Genomic DNA, 18,795 nt, shown 5'->3' with positions numbered 1-18,795 from the left:
GTACACCAACTGACCAACACGAATAGTGTCTGATGGTCAGGGTAGGGGGCCATGCGCTGGCTCAGGGGCATCGCCGTCTTCGCTTCCTCGAGGGGCTGGGGGCGGGGAATTTGCTGCCATTAATCTAACGCAAGTGCATCAGAGAATGCCAGGTTGATCGGGAGGCCAAGTTGGGGGTGTCGTCGGACTGGCATCGCACATGCTGTGCGATGCTATGCTAGCTTATAGGGGCCGTGAGGCTGAATTTCTGATGCCGATGCTAACTGAAACTTTTTTTTTTTGCGAGAAAGATGCTAACTGAAACTGGAGGTGTATCGGAAGCATCGCAATCACTGGGTGCGGCGGTGCTAATGGGAAGTGGATTATGAGCAGTAAACAATTACTCCTCGAACAGTATGTCAGCATAGGGCTTATTCGTGGGTGAGTGAGCCCTCCGGGTGGTTCGTGGAGCAGGGAGCAAGCAACGAAGCGCGCACGCCGAGGACGCGGGACGGGAGGAAGGGTGTGCCATGTGAGGCGGCCGTGGACGGCGGGCGGCGCAGTGGTGGCCACCGGGGGGCGGGGGGGGGGGGGGGGAGGAGAGAATTTTGCCTCGAGGAGGTGTCGGAAGTTGACCGGAGCACATCCGTAGTGCGCAATCATTCGGAGCTCGCGAATCTAACGGTCATGCCACGCTGGAAGTCAAATGGCTTAGGATCTGGATGAGAGGGAGCTGATTTTCCGAGAACCGGTGAATTTTCCGAGAACTACTCCGGTAGACGGGTTTCGCAACAGTGGAGAAGGCAGGGGCAGTAATTTTTCCTCCATCTAGACTTTGCAATGATGCGATTACATGGTAATGAGCGTTATTACTTTTGGCAAAAGATAACTGCACGGTTCGAATTAACTGAAATACTCATAATTAGGATTTTGGTGTACAGGATCGCTGTATTGCATGGCGAGAAGCCAACTATTATACGCAAAACATTAGTGCAGCGCTGCTTCGAAATGATAGTGCGGTACTGCATGCCACGAAGCACCGTCATAGACAACGTTGATGCAAGAAAGGCGTAAACGGGAAATCAGACACAAGTTGAAACATGTATCCACTACTAAATGAGCGCATTCTCCCCCTCGAATTACGTTGGTCCGTCCAAGCAATACAAAATCTCAAGATCCTGAGAAATTTATTGATTTCTGTTCGCGGTACAAAAGAACAAGCCATTGTCCATCGTATTGATCATCTAGAATTCTTCGAATGTCCAAAGTGTTTCAACTGAACAGTTCAAAAGATGATCGACCAGCTAACAACACAGACTAAGTTGCCTCTTACAATTAACATCCAAAACCATCAATCCAACTGCTGTTCATCTTACCAAGAAATATCGAAAAAGAAAACTATTATCAAAATGTATAACAGCACAGAAGTAACAGACCACTTTCACCAAGCTTAAGGCAGAATCGGGAGGAGACCTGAACAAAGAAGCAGGATAACACCCCTGTGCTGGCGAACCCACTGAATTGCTAAAACTAACATCTCTGACAAGCAGAAAAGGTGTATACAGAACTGGCTGCAGGAGAAAGCCACACAGGTTTACATTCTGAAGTTCTGTCGTGTCTTGATCATACGCTTCAATGCCGCAAGCCAAAAGTTGCACTCATCCCAGTCACTTGTTGTCAAGATTACCTATACCATAGCACAATCGTCAACAGTTTGAATCAGGTACAATAAAAACTAGCATCCATCAACTTCTAACACAACATGGGGAAAGGAGAAACTCTACATAACCTAATAGCACGGATGAATAAAATGTACCTGGAGGTGCATCGCAGTGGCAAAATCACTACTATCAAGTGCACTGCACAGCTGAATGAGTTTAGATGAAACATTTGGAGATATGTCGCCACTATTTAGTTTCGCAAACAATGCCCCTATTTTCCTTGAATTATCTTCAATTTCACGCTTCTTTGCTTGAGTAGCTTGTGATCCCCCGAGGGCTTTGGATGTCTCGTCAAATAGTCTGGTCAGTGTTGCAATAACAGGTCTCAGCTCAGCTGCAAAACACAAACAGAGAAGTCAATACCATGTTTCCTAGCAGCATAAAGTATTTCTTTGGTACAATTGAAACGTTAGAACCAACCAAATCACATAACAGGTCAGGGAAAAAATGTTCCTCAAAACCAGAATAGCAAAAAAAAAAGCTTATTTAGCATGAACATGATGATAAGTCTTGTAGAATACTTTACGGGCAAGTGAAATAAAAAAATCCGATAACAACAAATATAAGCACTGTATCTGCATTCCACGTACCAGAAACCTTTGATGTATCAGCTGTCTGCACAGTCGGGGGAGGTGCAGGAGGAGCTGGCTGTGCCGGTGCCTGTGCCTGTGTTGGGCTTGAGGGCTGGGCAGGACTCAAGCCTGGTCTCTGAACAAAGCCTTGATTGTTTGATGGCATAAACCTGGATGTTGAGTTAGTTGCAGCAGCAGAATGGGGAAGCATCTGGTTAGGGACCGTTCCTGGTACAGAGGCAGTAGGACCAACGGAAGGGACTGGTGTAGTCTGGTATTGAACAGGTTTGAATGTGGGTGGAGGTCCGCTTTGATACGGAGCAGATGATGCAGTAGAATATGGCTGGTTTGCAGCACCCTGTATAAACCAGAGATCAGTTTTTAATTGATGTCATGCGAACAGCAGGTAAAACTAAGTCAGCAATATATCTACCGTGTAAAGCTGTGAGCCCAAGGTATTAGGTTGATGATATTGTTCTGCATTTTTGAGACTCATTGGGTTTGCAGGAGTAAATGTCTTTACTGTTTGCGGTGGCACAGGCACGGGAGCAGAACCTTGTGGTTGCTGCAAAAGAAAACAAACAATTATGGCAATCATGCATAAATTTATGTGGGGAGAACAAAGCACCCACTAACTTCACATAAAGTGAAAATAAGCTAGTCAAAGTAACATATATTTCAGCAACAAAAGCTACAAACACATGTCCAGATATCACACATCATATCCAACACTATAATTAGGTCTTTCGTTCAAGCACAGTAAGGGAACATCAAATGTTTCATTTGCTATTGAAATATGATACTTGGACTAAAAAGGAGAAGGGTTTTCCTGAATCACATACCTGAGAGCTGATGGGCGCACTTGGTGGAACAAACATTTGGGCTGGTTGTGTAGGTTGGTATGCATTGTTGTATGCAAAGGCTGCATTAGGTTGTTGCTGGTAACCATCCGAATATGTGTTACTTGGAACATTATATGATTGTACCTGCTGTTTGTGGAACTCAGAACATTAGTTTGACAACTCCAGCAAACATATTACTAGTTTATTCCTACAAAATTAAACTGGTAGATCAAATGGGAAATTTGAACTAGGAAACAATGTACAAGAGGAAACCTGGTAAAGATTCTGAGAATGGTCCGGGGTGATATAACTCTGATTAGTGGCATACGGAGAACTGGCACCAGTGCTATCAGAAACAGAGCTCCTAGCAGCATCATTCTCTGGAAAGCATACCTCTAATCAACAATATGATATAAAATTGCATGTCTAATCATCAATATATTAGCACAATGGGAAAAAAATGGTTTTACTCTGCAGACATAAAGGTAAAACAAAAAAACTGAATTGTGTTGTAAGTTCAAATGCAAATACCTACATCTCAGATGCATATATAGTATTAAAGTAAAGTTTGTGCACAAATTTTAAACCAAGGAATAGTTCATTTATATGCTAAGGCATGTAAGCAAAAGCAATAAAGTTTAACAAAGTCCACGGAATGTTGATATCTTCACTACTTAAAACATTTGTGTTGGTGGTTGTGGCGGTAGGTTCTTCCAGGATCTTCTGCGGACTGGTCTTTGTGTGTATATGGATGTGGTATGGTGTACTTTTTTCATGGAAGTGTTAATTAAATTCAAATGAATTATGACATTAACACTAATGCATCATGATATTAGATAGCCACATTAAATTTTGCGATTTGAGATAAGTTGCGTTTCGAGGGCATCTGACAATAATAGGATTATTTTTTTAAGCTCTGGCAGCAGGCTTAAAAATGTTATACTTTAGGCAAACAGAAACACCAAAGACAACAGGATAAATACTTTAGATTTATACTACAGTGAGATGATGAAAGGTGTTGGATGGCCAAAGCTTTTCAATATGCTTGGAGCGAATGCCTAACTCAGCATAATAACATTTGATTCTATAAATCAATAGAAGACAGCACATAAAACCAGATCAAGTGATTCTATAAGTTTGTGTCAACCTTCTGTAGAAAATGCAATTCTATCTCTCAAAATCGCCAGCTCATGTGAATGTTCATCTGATCCCAACAGTTTCAAATACTCCATTGCAGTCTTCAGAAGACCTTGACTGGCCAACAGTTCAGCGTAGTTCTCAACAAGCTTAGAGAGCGATGCGCTAAATCTCTTGTGGCCTGTAGCAAGGGCGAGAGTAATGGTCTTTTCCATCAAATCCTGCATTTACATACTAACCAGTTACAAACTGTTTAGAGAAAGCCATGGAACAATGAACTTTTAGTATCCAATTGTACCTGGAGAAGATCAACATAAGTCTTCCCACCATCTTCAGACTTCAAGTTGCGAGACCATATTTCCACAGCTTTGTCAATATTTCCAGCACAGATGTAACAAAGAGTTGCAGCTAGTGTATTTCCAACACTCAGGAGTCTAGATGCAAGTGTGTCACACAAAACATTCCATTCCTCTTTCCGCGCAAACTGTTGCAAATTAATAGTTTCATTAGCTCTCAAATACAAGCAAATAGCAGCTACTTCCTCCATTCCATATTATAGATTATTTTGACTTTTCTAGATACATAGATTTTGCTATGCACCTAAATATACACTGTATAGATAGATTGTAAAACATACTCCCTCCGTCCCACAAAGAATGTTCGTTTAGAAAATTTCAGACATATTACTAGTAGTGGAAAATGTCCATGTTACCCCTAATTAACTATAACAGTTGTGATTGAAGACCGTGCTGTTTATTTGATTCCCTAGATCCTCAATAAATGCAAATGCATTGGAACTTGAAAAGTAACATCTACTTAAGCATTTGATAGGCTCCATGCCCTTCTCTATGTACTTATTTCTTAGTATTTGATATTGCTTTATTTAGATGGACTTTACTACAATCTTAAAGAACAGTCTTTGTGGGACAAAATTTGAAGGCTAAACGAACGGTCTTCGTGGGACGGAAGGAGTATGTATCTAGAAAAGTTAAAATGGCCTATAATTTGGAACGGAGGAAGTATACCATAGATATGGAGGAAAGTAATTTAAAACCCACCAACCCAGCTACCCCTTTTCACTGTTTATCTATAGAAAATATTTTTTATAATATTGCAGGAAGATCACCAAGTTTGTTCATAACGGATTTATTTGCAACTTGGCCAGAACAAAATGGCTAGGCTGATCAGATAGGACCATTTTTCCTCTGTGATTCCTACATCATGGACCCAAACACACACTCCCTACCCAAAAAAAAGGAATGTCGATCCTCAAATGGTTCACCAGCAACTGTCCTAACACTGCTGCTCCAGTTTGAGGTCATCACATTACATGGGGACCCAACCCAAGGACCAACTCATGAACCATGCAAACATGAGCAATAACTTCCAATAGGAGTATAGGACTATACACTAGTACCAACATTGTGGTAACACACATCAGACAAGTGCCTCTAAAATCAGTTCAGTCTTAAGTAAATATATGTGAGATAACAAAGAATAAAATGCAATGGCACTTTAGGCTCATCTATGAAAGGTTGAAAGCATCATTTGAGTAATTCTTCTACACCAGAAGATATCAAAGGAAAAAAAAAAAACACAACCCAGTTGAACAAGAGGAAAGAGTTGCAACTTGCAATACATCCAAAGTATCAAAGACACTTACTGTGCACAATAGCGCAAGAGTCTCTTTCCACGAACTTAGGGGCCAAGTACTCACGAAACTCATTAAATCGTTGCCCACCATAGCAGAAACAACCTGAGTTTGAAACAATATAAGAACAAATAAGGGTAGTTACCAAATGGATACCTAAAATAAAATACAGATATCCATAAACAGAGAATAAAACTAAACCTTTAAGTAGGGTGAGATACTCTTTCTAAGATACTGATTTCTTGTGCTTTCCCATAGAGCCGAACCACCAGCATGGGCAATAACCAAAGCATCAGCCATACGATTTGCAGCAAGGCACTGTTTAACTGCCCCTTTGTAGTCTCCAACCACCAACGCGTGTTGAATGCTCTTGTCAATTGATGGATCAGATGGCACAACATCTCCAGGCATTTCCTGCTCTATCTGTTCAGCATTTGTAGAAATTGATTCTTCAGCTAAGCTAGCCTCTGAAGGTTGAGGATTATTGAAAAAATCATCCCCGTTATCAGCGAGAAATTGAGCATCTGCATTATCAGTTGTTGTGCCATGATCAAGATTAAGTGTATCCGCCAATGTTTGGCTCAGTTCATCAGTTGAATCCACAGTTGGTGCTTGAGGCGGTTCGAAGCCAAGATGAGCAAGCAATTTTGTCCTTGCAACATCCCCATCCTCAAACATAACCCTTAAGAAGCCCCATGTTTCTCTTTCCTCATCAGATCTGCTCAAAACATGCATAGCATAGAGTTAGTTATCATGCAAAGGTTAGCGAGTGTTCTACTAAAGGGTAAGCACATACAATGATTCTTGTGACTTTTTTTCACACAGAGCACGCAGCGAACTCTTGTCACCATTCTGTATAGCAGCTTCAAATTCAGTTGACCGGCTGACCAGACTTTGCTCAATCACCAAATTGTGCACATGCACCTATAATTATATGTATATGTTAAGACAGGAACAGGAACTTCAAAAGGAGAATAAAGCAGGGAAGCACACAAGAAAACAAACCTCAGAAGAAGATACTTGGGCGCCTTGGGTGGGTGCCGCCGGATGGAAAGCAACAAGTTTACCACCAAAGCCAAAAGATGCACCAGTGGGGCATTTCAACCATTTTGGAGCTGGCGCTCTTGGACGAGCTGAATATATATTTTATTGGTCATCAGATAAATCATATGAAAGATGGTATGTACAACATTATAGTTAATACCATAATAACTGCTGAGGTTGTTGAGTTTGTACTCTATAGACTAAAGAAATATATGCTTTTCATTCGGTGATTACTGGTCAATGGTGATAGACCTAAAAGCCCAGATAGGTACTTATGCCTCAATGCACCTCAGCAATTTTACTCAAATCCAAGTACGGACATAGAAAAAAAACTGAATAATTTCGTGGCATTCAGCCTTGTCATGAAATGATGGAATAATACCGTTATGAAATGATGGAATAATACTGTTGAAGTTTACTCCCGACAATGGATGTGCACAAGATCAACAGCAATAATCTAATTGAAAATTTGGTTATCTTAGAAATGAAAGCAAGCTGCAGTATGCTAAATTTACCTGGGGCACCTGCATCACTAGCTGCATAAAGTCCAGAGAACTGTAAAAGATAAATAAATTTAGGGAAATTAGCTTTGTATGCCCAAAAAAAAACAAACATGAGGGTGCGTTCAGACCTACAAATACTATTATGTCTTGAAGAATGATGTCAATTTGATAATAGAGTGGATAGATAAACCTGGTGCAGCGGACCAGCTGCTGAACTCTAATGCATTTTTAATTTATATCCATGTTGGTGCTAAAGGGTCAGGTTCTTGCAGTATACTAGAGTAACACGCAATTGTTTACATAACTACTACAACATAGAGCAAATTTTCTAAAAAATGACAACTGAATGAATCCTACTGCATTTTATGGGTTGCATGATGGGCCAAGTATAAAATTCAAATAGCATGATGGACCAAGTATAAGAAAAACTGGATTCCAATAAACATATATGCTTACTGGAAAATACATGACTAATCGGGCTATAATCAGTTGGACTAATCCTTTCCTTATAATCTCAGACCTCTAAGCTGTGGCTCAGTCCTTTAATTCTTTTTTCCCTTTTCTGTTTGGTTAAGCTTCAGCCTAGCGTACCTCTCCCTCATCAGGTCGCTCCGCATCTCCGAATAGCTTGTCAATTGTTTCTCCAGCCATCCACCGACCTTGCCCGATGCTCTCACCTAACTATGAGATCCACATCCAAGGCAGCCTCTGCCACTCTCACTATTCACTAACCCTTTGACTACTACACGTAAATTATGAGCAATTCATAACCTCATCAATTCCTGGACTTCTGCTCAAGTACTCCCAGTAACCACACATGTTTCTGGATGGCACCCCACAATACTCCAGTCTGAACTTGGTCGCCCTAAACTTTTGTCCAGGTCCCTATAAGTTCATGATTGAGAAACTTCCACCAAATAGATCTCTTTAATAATCCTATAAGCTAGCGTTCTTGCTTACAAGATTTACACTAGAAAGACTGGCATATTCAGCAAATATATAGGTTGGTCGAAGATGGTCAGAGTAAGGAAGGTATCATGTTGTGTTTAGCTTGGCAACTTGTTACACTGATCAAGCAAGGTACTCTGAAAGGTATACATAGCCTAGGTGCAATAGTTGCCTTACAGTAGAACTCTATCTAGGACAAACAAACCGTACAAAAATGGCAAAATAGGCATTTTGGTCCCTCAACTTTAGTCTGAGGGTCAACTTCGTCCCTCAACTTTCAAATTGGCCAATATAGTCCCTCAACTTTCGTGTGTAGGGTCAAACTCGTCCTTATGCTGACATTATACTCCATAATAACATAAGATAAATGTAAAAAGTCCCTTTTACCCTTGCTCCTTCTCCCCTTCCTCAATTTCCACTGTTTTGTGTCATTGTTCGCTCAACTTTCCACAACATTTTATATAATGGTACGTATTTATGCAACAAGTAGCTTTAATTTTACTCCATGCGCCCGCAATACAATGCGATACATGGGTAAATAAAATTCTATGTTCCAAATTAAACACTTGTGATGTTCTATAAAATTCTATGGGTGAATAAACTGTTACGAAATTTAGAAGGGGAAGGAGCCAAGGGTAAAGATGACTTTTTGCATATATCTCATGTTATTATGGAGTATAATATCAGCACAAGGATCAATTTAATCAAAAATAAAAGTTGAGGGACTATATTGGCCGATCTGGGAGTTGAGGGATGAAGTTGACCCTCGGATCAAAGTTGAGGGACCAAAACGGGCATTTTGCCTTAAAAAATGCCATCCTACTTGAAGGATACCAAAGATAGCATTGTCTACAGTCTACAGCCAATAAAATTGTTTGACGCAGTATATTATGAAGTCTGACACAGGTCTCGAAAATTGGGTGACAGTTTCATAGTAATTTTAAATTCTCATAACAATTTAACAACTGATATTCAACATATATTCCAAAGTGGAAAATTATAGCTCTCATCACCTCTAGGTTGTATATGCCAATTTTCCCATCAAATGAGGACGCTGCTATGACGCCTGGAATTTTCCGATACCAGTGAAGGTCAAAATTCCAATTATCGCTGGTTGGTAGCTCACTAATAATCTGTAATAAATAAGACGATGAAATGGGCACAGTAAGAAAACATGTAAAGCATATCAGAATTCAATGTAAGTACTTTGCTTTTAGATTTTTAATTTGTAACATACCTCTCCACTAACAGTATCCCAACAAATTGTTCTATTGTCTTTGGAACATGTGAGCAAGAACGAACTATCATAAGGGCACCAGGACATAGCAATTACACCTGGTCAATGCAAAAATCACAGGTAGAATAAGAAAGAAGTATAAGCAATTTGTGTACATCAGCAAAGTGGGGAAAAATCCATGAACAAAAGGAGAGATGAAACCTTTTGAATGGCCAACGAATTCTCTTACTGGTGAAATGGTCTTCCTCACATCCCAAACCTGTGATATAGAGCAATGTCATTGGTGTAAATGAATAAAATATTCAGCATAATAAAGTTTGTAATGTGAACTTGTAGGAAGACCACTCTATTGCCACCCTTTTCTTGAAAATAATGAAATGGCAACTTGAGTCAATGAATCCAAAAAAATAATGCAGCAAATTTGTCTGTTTGAATTAGGAGAGATTCACGTGGAGAAGGTAAGTAAGATACATTTTTCTTTGGGGTGTAGTAAAATTTAGAAAAGGTAATTACTCTCAGAGATGGTGAGGTGTCGTCATCTGATGCAACAATCAGTTGGGTGGACATGTCTGGGTTCCATTGAAGAACAGAGGATTTCCTTCTAATAGAATCTGAAAAGCTGTTCAACAGTTTAAAGTTATTAATCCAAACCATAGATTGTATCAGTAAGAGATCATGAAAGTGCAGAAGTAACTCAACAGTTACCATAATTACCTAGTCAGTGGTTTCTGGTTCCTTAAATCCCAAACAACTGCAGGGCACGAAAAAATAGTCAGATATAACAACTACAAGTTCAAGTGACAGTAACGTAAGGTAAACCTACAGCAGAAGCAACCAAAGTTTCATTTACCTGTCATTCCATTACTAGAAGTGGTTGCTAATATATGTTGAAACTTGGGATTCCATGATAAACAAGAGATTTCAGCTTGGGCACTGGAACCCACACTCTGCTAAAATTACAAGAATCGTTAAACACTAATAAAGTTCAGTAAAATAATGTCGCTAAAAAATGGTGCCATAGTTGAACGATCCCAAAAAAACACTAAATGTGGTTTACAACTCTGCCACATACAACTAAGCCTCAGATTCATTTGCAATCCTAATAACATACCCCAATCGAACATGTAAAATAAATGCAAGGTCATGAAAAAGAGGGCTGGAAATGCACAATCCGTGTGCGGCAAGGTAACATCAAGGATCTACAAATAGATTTGCTTGGCCTTTAACAAACAACTAGTGTAACACAGGTGGAAAGAGGTTGTAAAAGCTACGACTATAATCGTATCTAGCAGTGCAACAATCCCACAGTTTCATCCCTGCACCAAATAGTGCTGTCAGTTCTGCTCATACTGAAAACTAACTTAAAAACGAGAATGCTACTTCATTTTACTAAAAATATGGTTGTCTGAAAAATGGAATAACCACACTAGGGCAGTCGTAAACACACAACAGGCATCATGTTTTCCATGAAACGGAAAGCACTTCTGAATCAATACGAGCAGAGAGTAGAAGAAATCACGCATCTCACAAGTTACCTATCAGGTCGCAAATACTCAATCCTCTTGTATGATAATAAGCTCTGTGAAAAATAACAAGTACCTTGAGTGGCGGGTAAACAACTGGCTCCACTGGGTTCTTGAGATCCCAGATGCAGAGCTCCCCCTGCTCAGCCCCTGAAGCGAGCCGATTCGGCGTGAGCTCGCTAAACTCCAACCCACAAACCTACAAAGCCACCACAGACGTAATTCAGCACATGGCGCCAACCCCATCAGAATACTAGCCACGCAAACTTATCAATCCAGCCCCGCGCAACTCACCGGTCCGGTGTGCTTCTCGAGCCGCGCGACCATGGCGTCCTCCGCTTTGCCCTCGGAGCTGAAACAGCGGCAATTCAATCAGAACGAGAGCAGATCTCGAGTGTGAAACGGGCGAGGGAGGCGGATCCGGACCTGATCATGCTCAGCGGGTTCCACACGGCGACGGAGCCGTCGCTGAGGCCTCCCGCAAGGAGGCCCAGCGCGAAGGAGTCGCCCTCCACGGCGCCCGGCCGCGACCAGGAGAGGCGGTTGAAGCGGTCGGGGGAGGGCGCGGAGGCGAGGAGCGGGAGGTCCGGGGAGTCGGACTGGAAGTCGAGGCGGAAGATCTCGATGTTGGCGGACGCGGAGAAGCTCATGTCGACGGCTCCGCTCATGGTGCCGGCGGCGAGGTACGGCGCGTCCGGCGCCAGCGCCGTCAGCGCCGCCCGCTGTGCGCTCTTGATGCACGCCATCGCCGGCGAGACCGCGCAGATCTGGGCGCGCCCGCGCTCTCGAGCTCGCCCAGGGCAGGGGCGTTGCGTTGCACGGAGGAATTGCGGGGGCGATCTGGAGGGGGGTGGGGAGGAGAAGAGAGGTGGTGGTGGTGCGGCGGGAGAGGGTTGGGGACTTGGGTCGAATCGGTGCGGATCTGATCGGGTTAAAGTGGGGTTTGCGTTTGCCCTGCGTACTGGCACGCGTGATTTGGAAGCCTGCGGCCGCGTCACTCCGAGTGATCACCGCTGTTGGTTTCATCGGACGGGTTGCTGTGTGCCGTTAGATTTGAAGATGCCCCAGCGCCTGTGTGCAATCTGAAGCTTCTGAAATTCAGGTTAATCCGGTTTCAGGAATGTCCTAAAATCCACCGGTAATAAGCTACTCCTAGCATATGAAAGAACTCTTGCATCACTAGAAACACATCTCCGTATTAATTGTTTTGCTACAGGCTTTCTTCGGGGATTACAAATTTGTAGCGAGGAGGAGCTGCATGCATCACAGCTCACAGCGGTGCTAAAAGCGACCTTACGATGAAGAAAAGAACCTTTGAAAAATGCTTAATCCATCAATTCTATGATTTGCATTTGGACTGGTGCGACTCACCTTGCAACTTTACCACACATTGTAAGATTGGCCCTCGTATCACTCCAAAAACTTGTTAAAGCCAGCCACGACATGGATTTTAGTCGACGTAGATTGGATCGAAAGATCCATCACACTTCCGCTCTTCTCCTATCGGACTAGTCACTTCCCACTCTCCTCAAGTGAACAGTTTAGCCACTATCATCCCATATACTCTGCTTTTTCATTGCTTGTGAACTGAAACTTGTTGGTGCATGGATTTCACGTTTCAGGCCGTCGGATGCAGTTTTTTGTCATCGCACAGTCATCATCTGAACTTAAAATACACCTACTCGAGAGATGGTGCCATGAACACTGCGCATCGGTCGCTGACATGGACATCAAAATGTCTAGTGTCGATTCTTGACACTTATTTATTTGTAGTATCATTGTACTGTCAAATCGCACCATTGCCCATCAGCAACCGTCTCCTCTTTTGTGCACGGCCACAGTATTGCTAGCCGAGCTTCAAATTGTTCTTGTCGCCTTGCCGATGGTTATGATAGGAATCTTCTATACCGCCACGCTTGCCCTGGTACCTTTTCTCGCTGATGGATGCAACCCGCCTCCTTGGATTCCCTGTTGATGCCAGGTGTACATTTCAGGTCAGGATACAAATCCTCCACCATATTTTGTTCTTCAATCAGGTTTTCGTTGACTTGCTTTAAAGTCTGAGTACAAGTTCAGTGTAAAGATGGATAATTAAGGATTTCTAGCACTCTGTTTTACAGAGAGGAAGAGCTCGAGCATAAAAAAAGAAAAAAAAAACGCAGCCACTATTTGGAGACCCAGAAGGCCAGAACTATTGAGCCTATTTCGATACCGAGGGCTGGACCAAAGACGAGTAGAACTAGGCCGATCATAAAACTGCAGGCCTTCCTGCTTCCATAGCCCGGCCCATTATGAAGTCATAGTCTGGCAAAAGGAAATGTCCATTGACCGCCTTGGGCTCAAAAGTGCTCAAACTCTCCCAGAATTCTCAGTTGCTCGATTAAAAAAAAAAAACTCTCAGTTGCTTGCGCCGTGGAGGCGGCGTGGCAGTGGCAGTGGCAGTGGCACGGACTTGCATGGGGGCGCTCACATGCATTCTCCGATTCGACGAGAGAGACCTGCCTCTGCCAGAGCAGCCTTTAAGCAGATCGTCACGATCCCGCTGCCTGTAGGGTGCCGACATGACCTGCCGCTCTCGAGTCCCCAGACCGCCGTGGCGAGCCTCCTGGTCGACACATCGGCCGAGGCCGCCCATACATGCAGACCTCACGGAAACGTGGCGGGCCGGCGCGACGGCACGGGAGTGGCCCCGACCATGCGCCGCTCGCGTTTTTAAGCCGCGCCGCCCTTCCCGGCAAGGCTGGAGTAGAGCACAGCCGAAACTAAGCCATGGGAGAAGAGTGCAAGGAAGGCGGCGGCTGCGGCCGTCATGCGGCGGAGGGCGTCGTCGAACCGGCCGACTCGGCGAAGCTGTACGAGGACGTGCCGCCGATGCCGCTGATGGCGCTCAACCATATCTCCCGCCTGTGCAAGTCCGTCGAGGACTCCGTCCGGTTCTACGTCAAGGCCCTCGGCTTCGTCCTCATCCACCGCCCGCCGGCGCTCGACTTCTCCGGCGCATGGTACCGTACCATCAGCCCCGCCGGCTGGTTCAATCGACACACACAGCCGGACGCGCTTCTTACCCGTGACTCTGCTCGCTGCTCGTTGTGCAGGCTGTTCAACTACGGGGTGGGGATCCACCTGGTCCAGCGCGACGACGCGCGGAGGGTGCCCGACGTGAACCCCGGCGAGCTGGACCCCATGGACAACCACATCTCCTTCCAGTGCGAGGACATGGGAGTCATGGAGCGCCGGCTCCGGGAGATGCGCATCAGGTACATGAAGCGGACCATCAACGAGGAGGAGGGCTCGCCCATCGACCAGCTCTTCTTCAAGGACCCCGACGGCTTCATGATCGAGATCTGCAACTGCGAGAACCTCGAGCTCGTCCCCGCCGGCGCGCTCGGACGCCTCAGGCTCCCGCGCGGCCGCCACAACCCGCCCGTCCAGATGGTCCACCACGGCGGCGACGGCGAGTAGGAGGCGAACGCCGCCCTGCAGCGTGCGCGATCATGTGGGTGCGCTCGGGGGAGCGGGCAGAGCCTCGTGCAGTCGTGCTGTGCTGTGTGTTTTTTTTTTTTTTGAGTCGTGGGTAGAGGAAAGAATCAGAAGTCGCCTGTTATTGCCTTCAAAGAATCAGAAGACCTGAATCCTGGTCGTAATTGGGTAGAGGAAAGGTACTGCTCAGCAGTAGTGGTTCGAATTTTGAGTACCATTTTCCTGTTCTGCAGTACCGTCATGTTACCTTCTTCAGACTTCACCTTCAGCCATGCTTCCTCTTCCGGTTCCGGTGGTTTCTGCCGTTGCATGGCTCGCCGCCGGTCACCGCAGCGCAGCCGCGGTGAGCTCGTTAGCTTCCCGCCGATGCATTTCTGGTGCCCTGCCCCCCGTGCTCCCCTGAGCGGGCGACCGACACATTCGCACAAGCCGACGACTAATGAAGGAATCAACACTCCCATCATCAGCATCAAGATAGATCGAACAAGGAATTCGGTAGATGATAAATTAGCCAAACAGATGGCAATTGTACATGATGATCTCGATACTAAGTCGTGAAGGAGAGATCCTGCATCTGTCCCAACACTCCTAACGCTAGTACCTAGCGGAACTCTAACATCCCGAATCCAAGTAAACATTCTTCCGCGCACATCTTTGCTATCCCTTTGATCTGGCGGTGCTCACCGTGTGAATCCAAAAACCAGAACATATCTCTTGCCCCCTCGCGAAGTCCACCGATCGGAACAACAACGTGATAAGTATTTTTTTGTGATTCCGGGTAAACCTTTGGTCGAGTAGACGTCGTTCTCCTTCAATGCGAGCAAGTGCTGCAGATAGGGGACGACGGTTATCAGGGGTCTACCTCCAGCCAGTTGTTGGCACGCTCGAGTGAATGTCATGACAGATTGATTTTTCAAGGGAAATGTACTCGAAATAATGGAAAAGACACAAAGGTTTGAACTTTATCGTTGCGGTAATTGATTGGGAATCTACTTATCCAGTATAATTTGTTTAGCAGCACGTACTCCGTAAAACCCCCAAAGAATTGATCTTGACAATAGGCAAATCCAGATCTGAACACGGATTAAAATTACAATCTATCTCGCGGTGGCAAGCAAGCGATGTTAAAAAGACTAACAGGGCTCCAGTCAATGCACTCCACTCTTCAATTACCACACCACAGTATGCAAAGGCACAGCTTGCAAGGGTAGCGATAGATCAATACATACCAGAGATCCACATCCCTCACAGTGAAATCTGCTCATCAGGAAATAACCGCAGCGTGTGGGCGTGTTGGAGTGGCCGCAGAGCGAGCACCGCCACCACGGCGCCAGCGAGTCGGATGCCACCAGAGGAGGCCGCGGCGTCGGCAGCATCGGCTCCGGGCACATGGTTGCCTCTTGCGGTCTTGCCTACCTGCGGCCTTCCTCTGCTTCTCCCCCAAAACCCCAATGCCGTGATGAGCCCTCGATGAGTACGCAGAGCTTTTGGTCGCGGAGGAGGGGGAAGGCCTGCGGCTGGTAAAGTGAAGACGACAAAAACACCATGCAGTGCGTAGGCACCATGGGGGCGGCGGTGCCAATCACCCGCCCGCAGTCTCTAACTTGTGGGCCGAGCTATCATGTTTTGCCTTGAGGGCCGACTTGTAGCGGTCCTACATGTCATGTCAGCCATAGCTAGAATGTGTGAAGCCCTTGCAGCACAATGGCCCTGTTCGTTTCCTACTCTCCAAATTTTAGACCCATCACATCAAAGAGAATCTTATCATTTAGAAGTATTAAATAAAGTCTAATTACAAAATTTTTTGCACAGATGAGTGCTAATTCGCGAGACAAATTTAATGAGCCTAATTAATCCATAATTTTCTATAGTGATGCTAAGTAATCATCCGCTAATCATGGACTAATATACCTCATTAGATTCGTCTCGCGAATTAGCCCTAGGATTCTGCAATTAGTTTTGTAATTAGACTTTATTTAATACTTCTAAATGATAAGATTCTCTTTAATGTGACCCCTCTAAACTTTAGACCCCAGAAAACGAACGCACCCGTACCCTGGATAGTCGCGGGCCTCGCTCGCGCAGTCGCGCGGACTGATCGTACGTCCAGCACCGCGGCGGAGCTGGAAATTTTTGGGTTAACATGGACCGTTCGATTTGCTGTGTCTTTGATCGTGTCCATCCAGTATTGCTTCTGGAAGGTTTGGCTCCGCACCGTCGAGTCCTTCGCGCAGAAGTTGCTGCCGCTGCCGTCGTCGAGATCCACCCCCCAAGGTGAGGAAGTAGAGGGACTCGCTCCCAATAACACGCGGGGATCACGTGTCAGTGGGACGAGTCCGAGGAGGCTCACCCGAGCACGGAGGGTTCGCCCCTTCAATCCCAGTGTCGCTGCCTCTATCGCAGCAGACACCAACGCCATCAACCATCGCGCGGCAGCACATCCCGAATGTCGTCCCATTGCACCCTCTGCCCGCCATTGCCTTTTAGCTGGATATGACGCCTCAAAATCTATGGCAGGGGCATTCCTTCGGCACCTAAGAGAGGATTGGCCAGTTTTAGTTACTTTCCAGGCTCGAGTGACTGTCGCTGGGGCTCTTGCCCCGCCTCCTCTGGACTGGTAGGTACAATTTGTTTTCTTTTTCTTGTAGAAATCTGGAACATGTCGAATGATTTGAAAATACAGTGATGAAGAATTACATTGTTACATTGCTACTCTTAAATGTTCCCTCAATATTCCCCCCTCTTTCTCAAATTGATAGGGCCACAGGGATGCATTCTATTGGTTCAATGGTCGGATTGGTGATTGCCTCTTGCATCCTCAACATTGCGTCCGCACGTGTGTTTGTCCCCGGTTCTTGAGCAAACCGAGTTTCATACAACTAGATGCTTACCTGTCTTACCTTCAACAGTTTTTTTCACTGTTTCTTCACTTCTACACTAGTAAAGTGCACGTGAGGCACGCATGTGAATATACGATAACGAATAAATATATCAAATCATAAATTGTGGATCATTATTACATATTTTGTTACCACCGTATTTTCTAATAGACGCTTTCAACATCCCTAAATACAATATTTTTAGCACTTTTGCACTCTGGGTCAACATCTTTATTAGGTTTTGCCAAAATCTGGGTAGTGTGTCTAGAAATGCCTCTGGATAGGGCCACATATAGCTGACCGTGCGAGAATACCGGTTCTGGTAGATAAATTCCGACGTTTGGAATAGTCTGACCTTGAGCCTTGAGCATTGTTGATAGTCATAGCCAAACTTAATCTGATAGGGAACTGTTTTCTTTTAAATTTAAATGGAAGAGTAATGTCTTCAGATGGAGAGAGCGGGATCCTCGGTAAAAAAATTCTTTTACCTACATGTTGTCCATTAACAATCTCGCAGTTGATAGCATTGTCATAAAACCCCCTCACTATCAAACAAGTTCCATTACAAAGGCCATTGTGTGGATCAATGTTGCGAAGCAGTATAGCTGGACAGTTCTTCTTTATCTTTAGCTCATTGGGGGGCAGACCATTGGGTGTGATTGAGTTTAAAAAGTCCAGGGGGTAGTTATTACTTGAGTCATCATCAACTGAATCATAACTATATATAATACACCTTTTGTTTGCTTGGAAACCTTTCAATCATCCTGGCATTGAGACCATCAACATGTTCATTTCTTATACTCAGTATTCCACGCTCATGCATATATCCCATGGAAGTACAATTTATATCTACATCAGGAAAAACATGTTCGGTTAGAGTGTCAATTGATTCATCAGATTTGTATTCGATCACAATGTCATCAGAAACTCGAACATAATCATTGGTGATTGTGTCTTCAGTGCCATTGCCAAATCTTAGCAAGAAATCTGAGTACTAAGGATCACTTTGTGCTCTCATATTCTGCTTCAATCGAATTATCTTGATATTATCCCATATATAAGAACGCTGCAGGGTCGCATCACAAATTTGTGCTCTAGTCCCTCTAGGCACGACTGGAAGAACTTGTCTGAAGTCTCCTCCGAACACCATAACTTTACCACCAAACGGTTCCGGACAACTAGTTATATCTTGAAGCGATCTATCAAGAGTTTCCGTTGCCTGCCTGCGTGTCATCACCACCTCATCCCATATGATCAATGAAGCTTCACGCAATAATGC

At 44.6% G+C, this 18,795-nt stretch overlaps 2 protein-coding genes across 5 annotated transcripts; one reads left to right on the top strand and one right to left on the bottom strand.

Annotated features, from left to right (window-relative positions):
* Nucleotides 1-1,139: 1,139 nt before the first annotated feature.
* LOC112880101 (protein transport protein SEC31 homolog B) lies at nucleotides 1,140-12,073 on the bottom strand. 4 transcript variants are annotated; one of them, XM_025944586.1, is made up of 23 exons: nucleotides 11,584-12,072; nucleotides 11,452-11,509; nucleotides 11,234-11,356; nucleotides 10,485-10,584; nucleotides 10,349-10,385; nucleotides 10,148-10,253; nucleotides 9,836-9,893; nucleotides 9,635-9,732; nucleotides 9,411-9,530; nucleotides 7,462-7,501; nucleotides 6,908-7,035; nucleotides 6,699-6,826; nucleotides 6,431-6,620; nucleotides 6,104-6,325; nucleotides 5,915-6,007; nucleotides 4,550-4,735; nucleotides 4,262-4,472; nucleotides 3,388-3,494; nucleotides 3,115-3,261; nucleotides 2,706-2,837; nucleotides 2,291-2,630; nucleotides 1,796-2,034; nucleotides 1,140-1,666 (listed from the first exon to the last, which is right to left on the bottom strand). In XM_025944586.1, exons 1-23 carry the CDS (start codon nucleotides 11,901-11,903, stop codon nucleotides 1,574-1,576), a joined length of 3,276 nt encoding a protein of 1,091 aa, XP_025800371.1. In that variant the 5' UTR covers nucleotides 11,904-12,072; the 3' UTR covers nucleotides 1,140-1,573. The 4 variants fall into 4 exon arrangements, with proteins under 4 accessions (XP_025800371.1, XP_025800370.1, XP_025800367.1 ...); XM_025944585.1 differs by having other exon boundaries at nucleotides 3,115-3,258; nucleotides 6,104-6,620; nucleotides 11,584-12,073; XM_025944582.1 differs by having other exon boundaries at nucleotides 6,104-6,620.
* A 1,853-nt stretch (nucleotides 12,074-13,926) lies between these two features.
* LOC112881346 lies at nucleotides 13,927-14,619 on the top strand. The gene is made up of 2 exons (XM_025946009.1): nucleotides 13,927-14,159; nucleotides 14,253-14,619. The coding sequence occupies exons 1-2, from the start codon at nucleotides 13,927-13,929 to the stop codon at nucleotides 14,617-14,619; spliced, it is 600 nt and encodes a 199-aa protein (XP_025801794.1).
* Nucleotides 14,620-18,795: the final 4,176 nt, after the last annotated feature.

Source organism: Panicum hallii, chromosome 2 (genome assembly GCF_002211085.1).
Source record: "Panicum hallii strain FIL2 chromosome 2, PHallii_v3.1, whole genome shotgun sequence".
In the NCBI taxonomy this organism is placed as follows: domain Eukaryota; kingdom Viridiplantae; phylum Streptophyta; class Magnoliopsida; order Poales; family Poaceae; genus Panicum; species Panicum hallii.
The sequence above is the reverse complement of the archived record's forward strand: the minus strand, read 5'-3'. Positions and strand labels throughout refer to the sequence as shown.

Coding starts and splice junctions, on each gene's coding strand:
- LOC112880101 (XM_025944582.1), bottom strand. CDS start 11,903: ATGGCGTGCATCAAGAGCGCACAGCGGGCGGCGCTGACGGCGCTGGCG. Junction 9,894..10,147: donor ACACCTCACCATCTCTGAGA/GTAATTACCTTT, acceptor TCTATATCACAG/GTTTGGGATGTGAGGAAGAC. Junction 3,262..3,387: donor ATTCTCAGAATCTTTACCAG/GTTTCCTCTTGT, acceptor TTCCACAAACAG/CAGGTACAATCATATAATGT.
- LOC112881346 (XM_025946009.1), top strand. CDS start 13,927: ATGGGAGAAGAGTGCAAGGAAGGCGGCGGCTGCGGCCGTCATGCGGCG. Junction 14,160..14,252: donor CTCGACTTCTCCGGCGCATG/GTACCGTACCAT, acceptor CTCGTTGTGCAG/GCTGTTCAACTACGGGGTGG.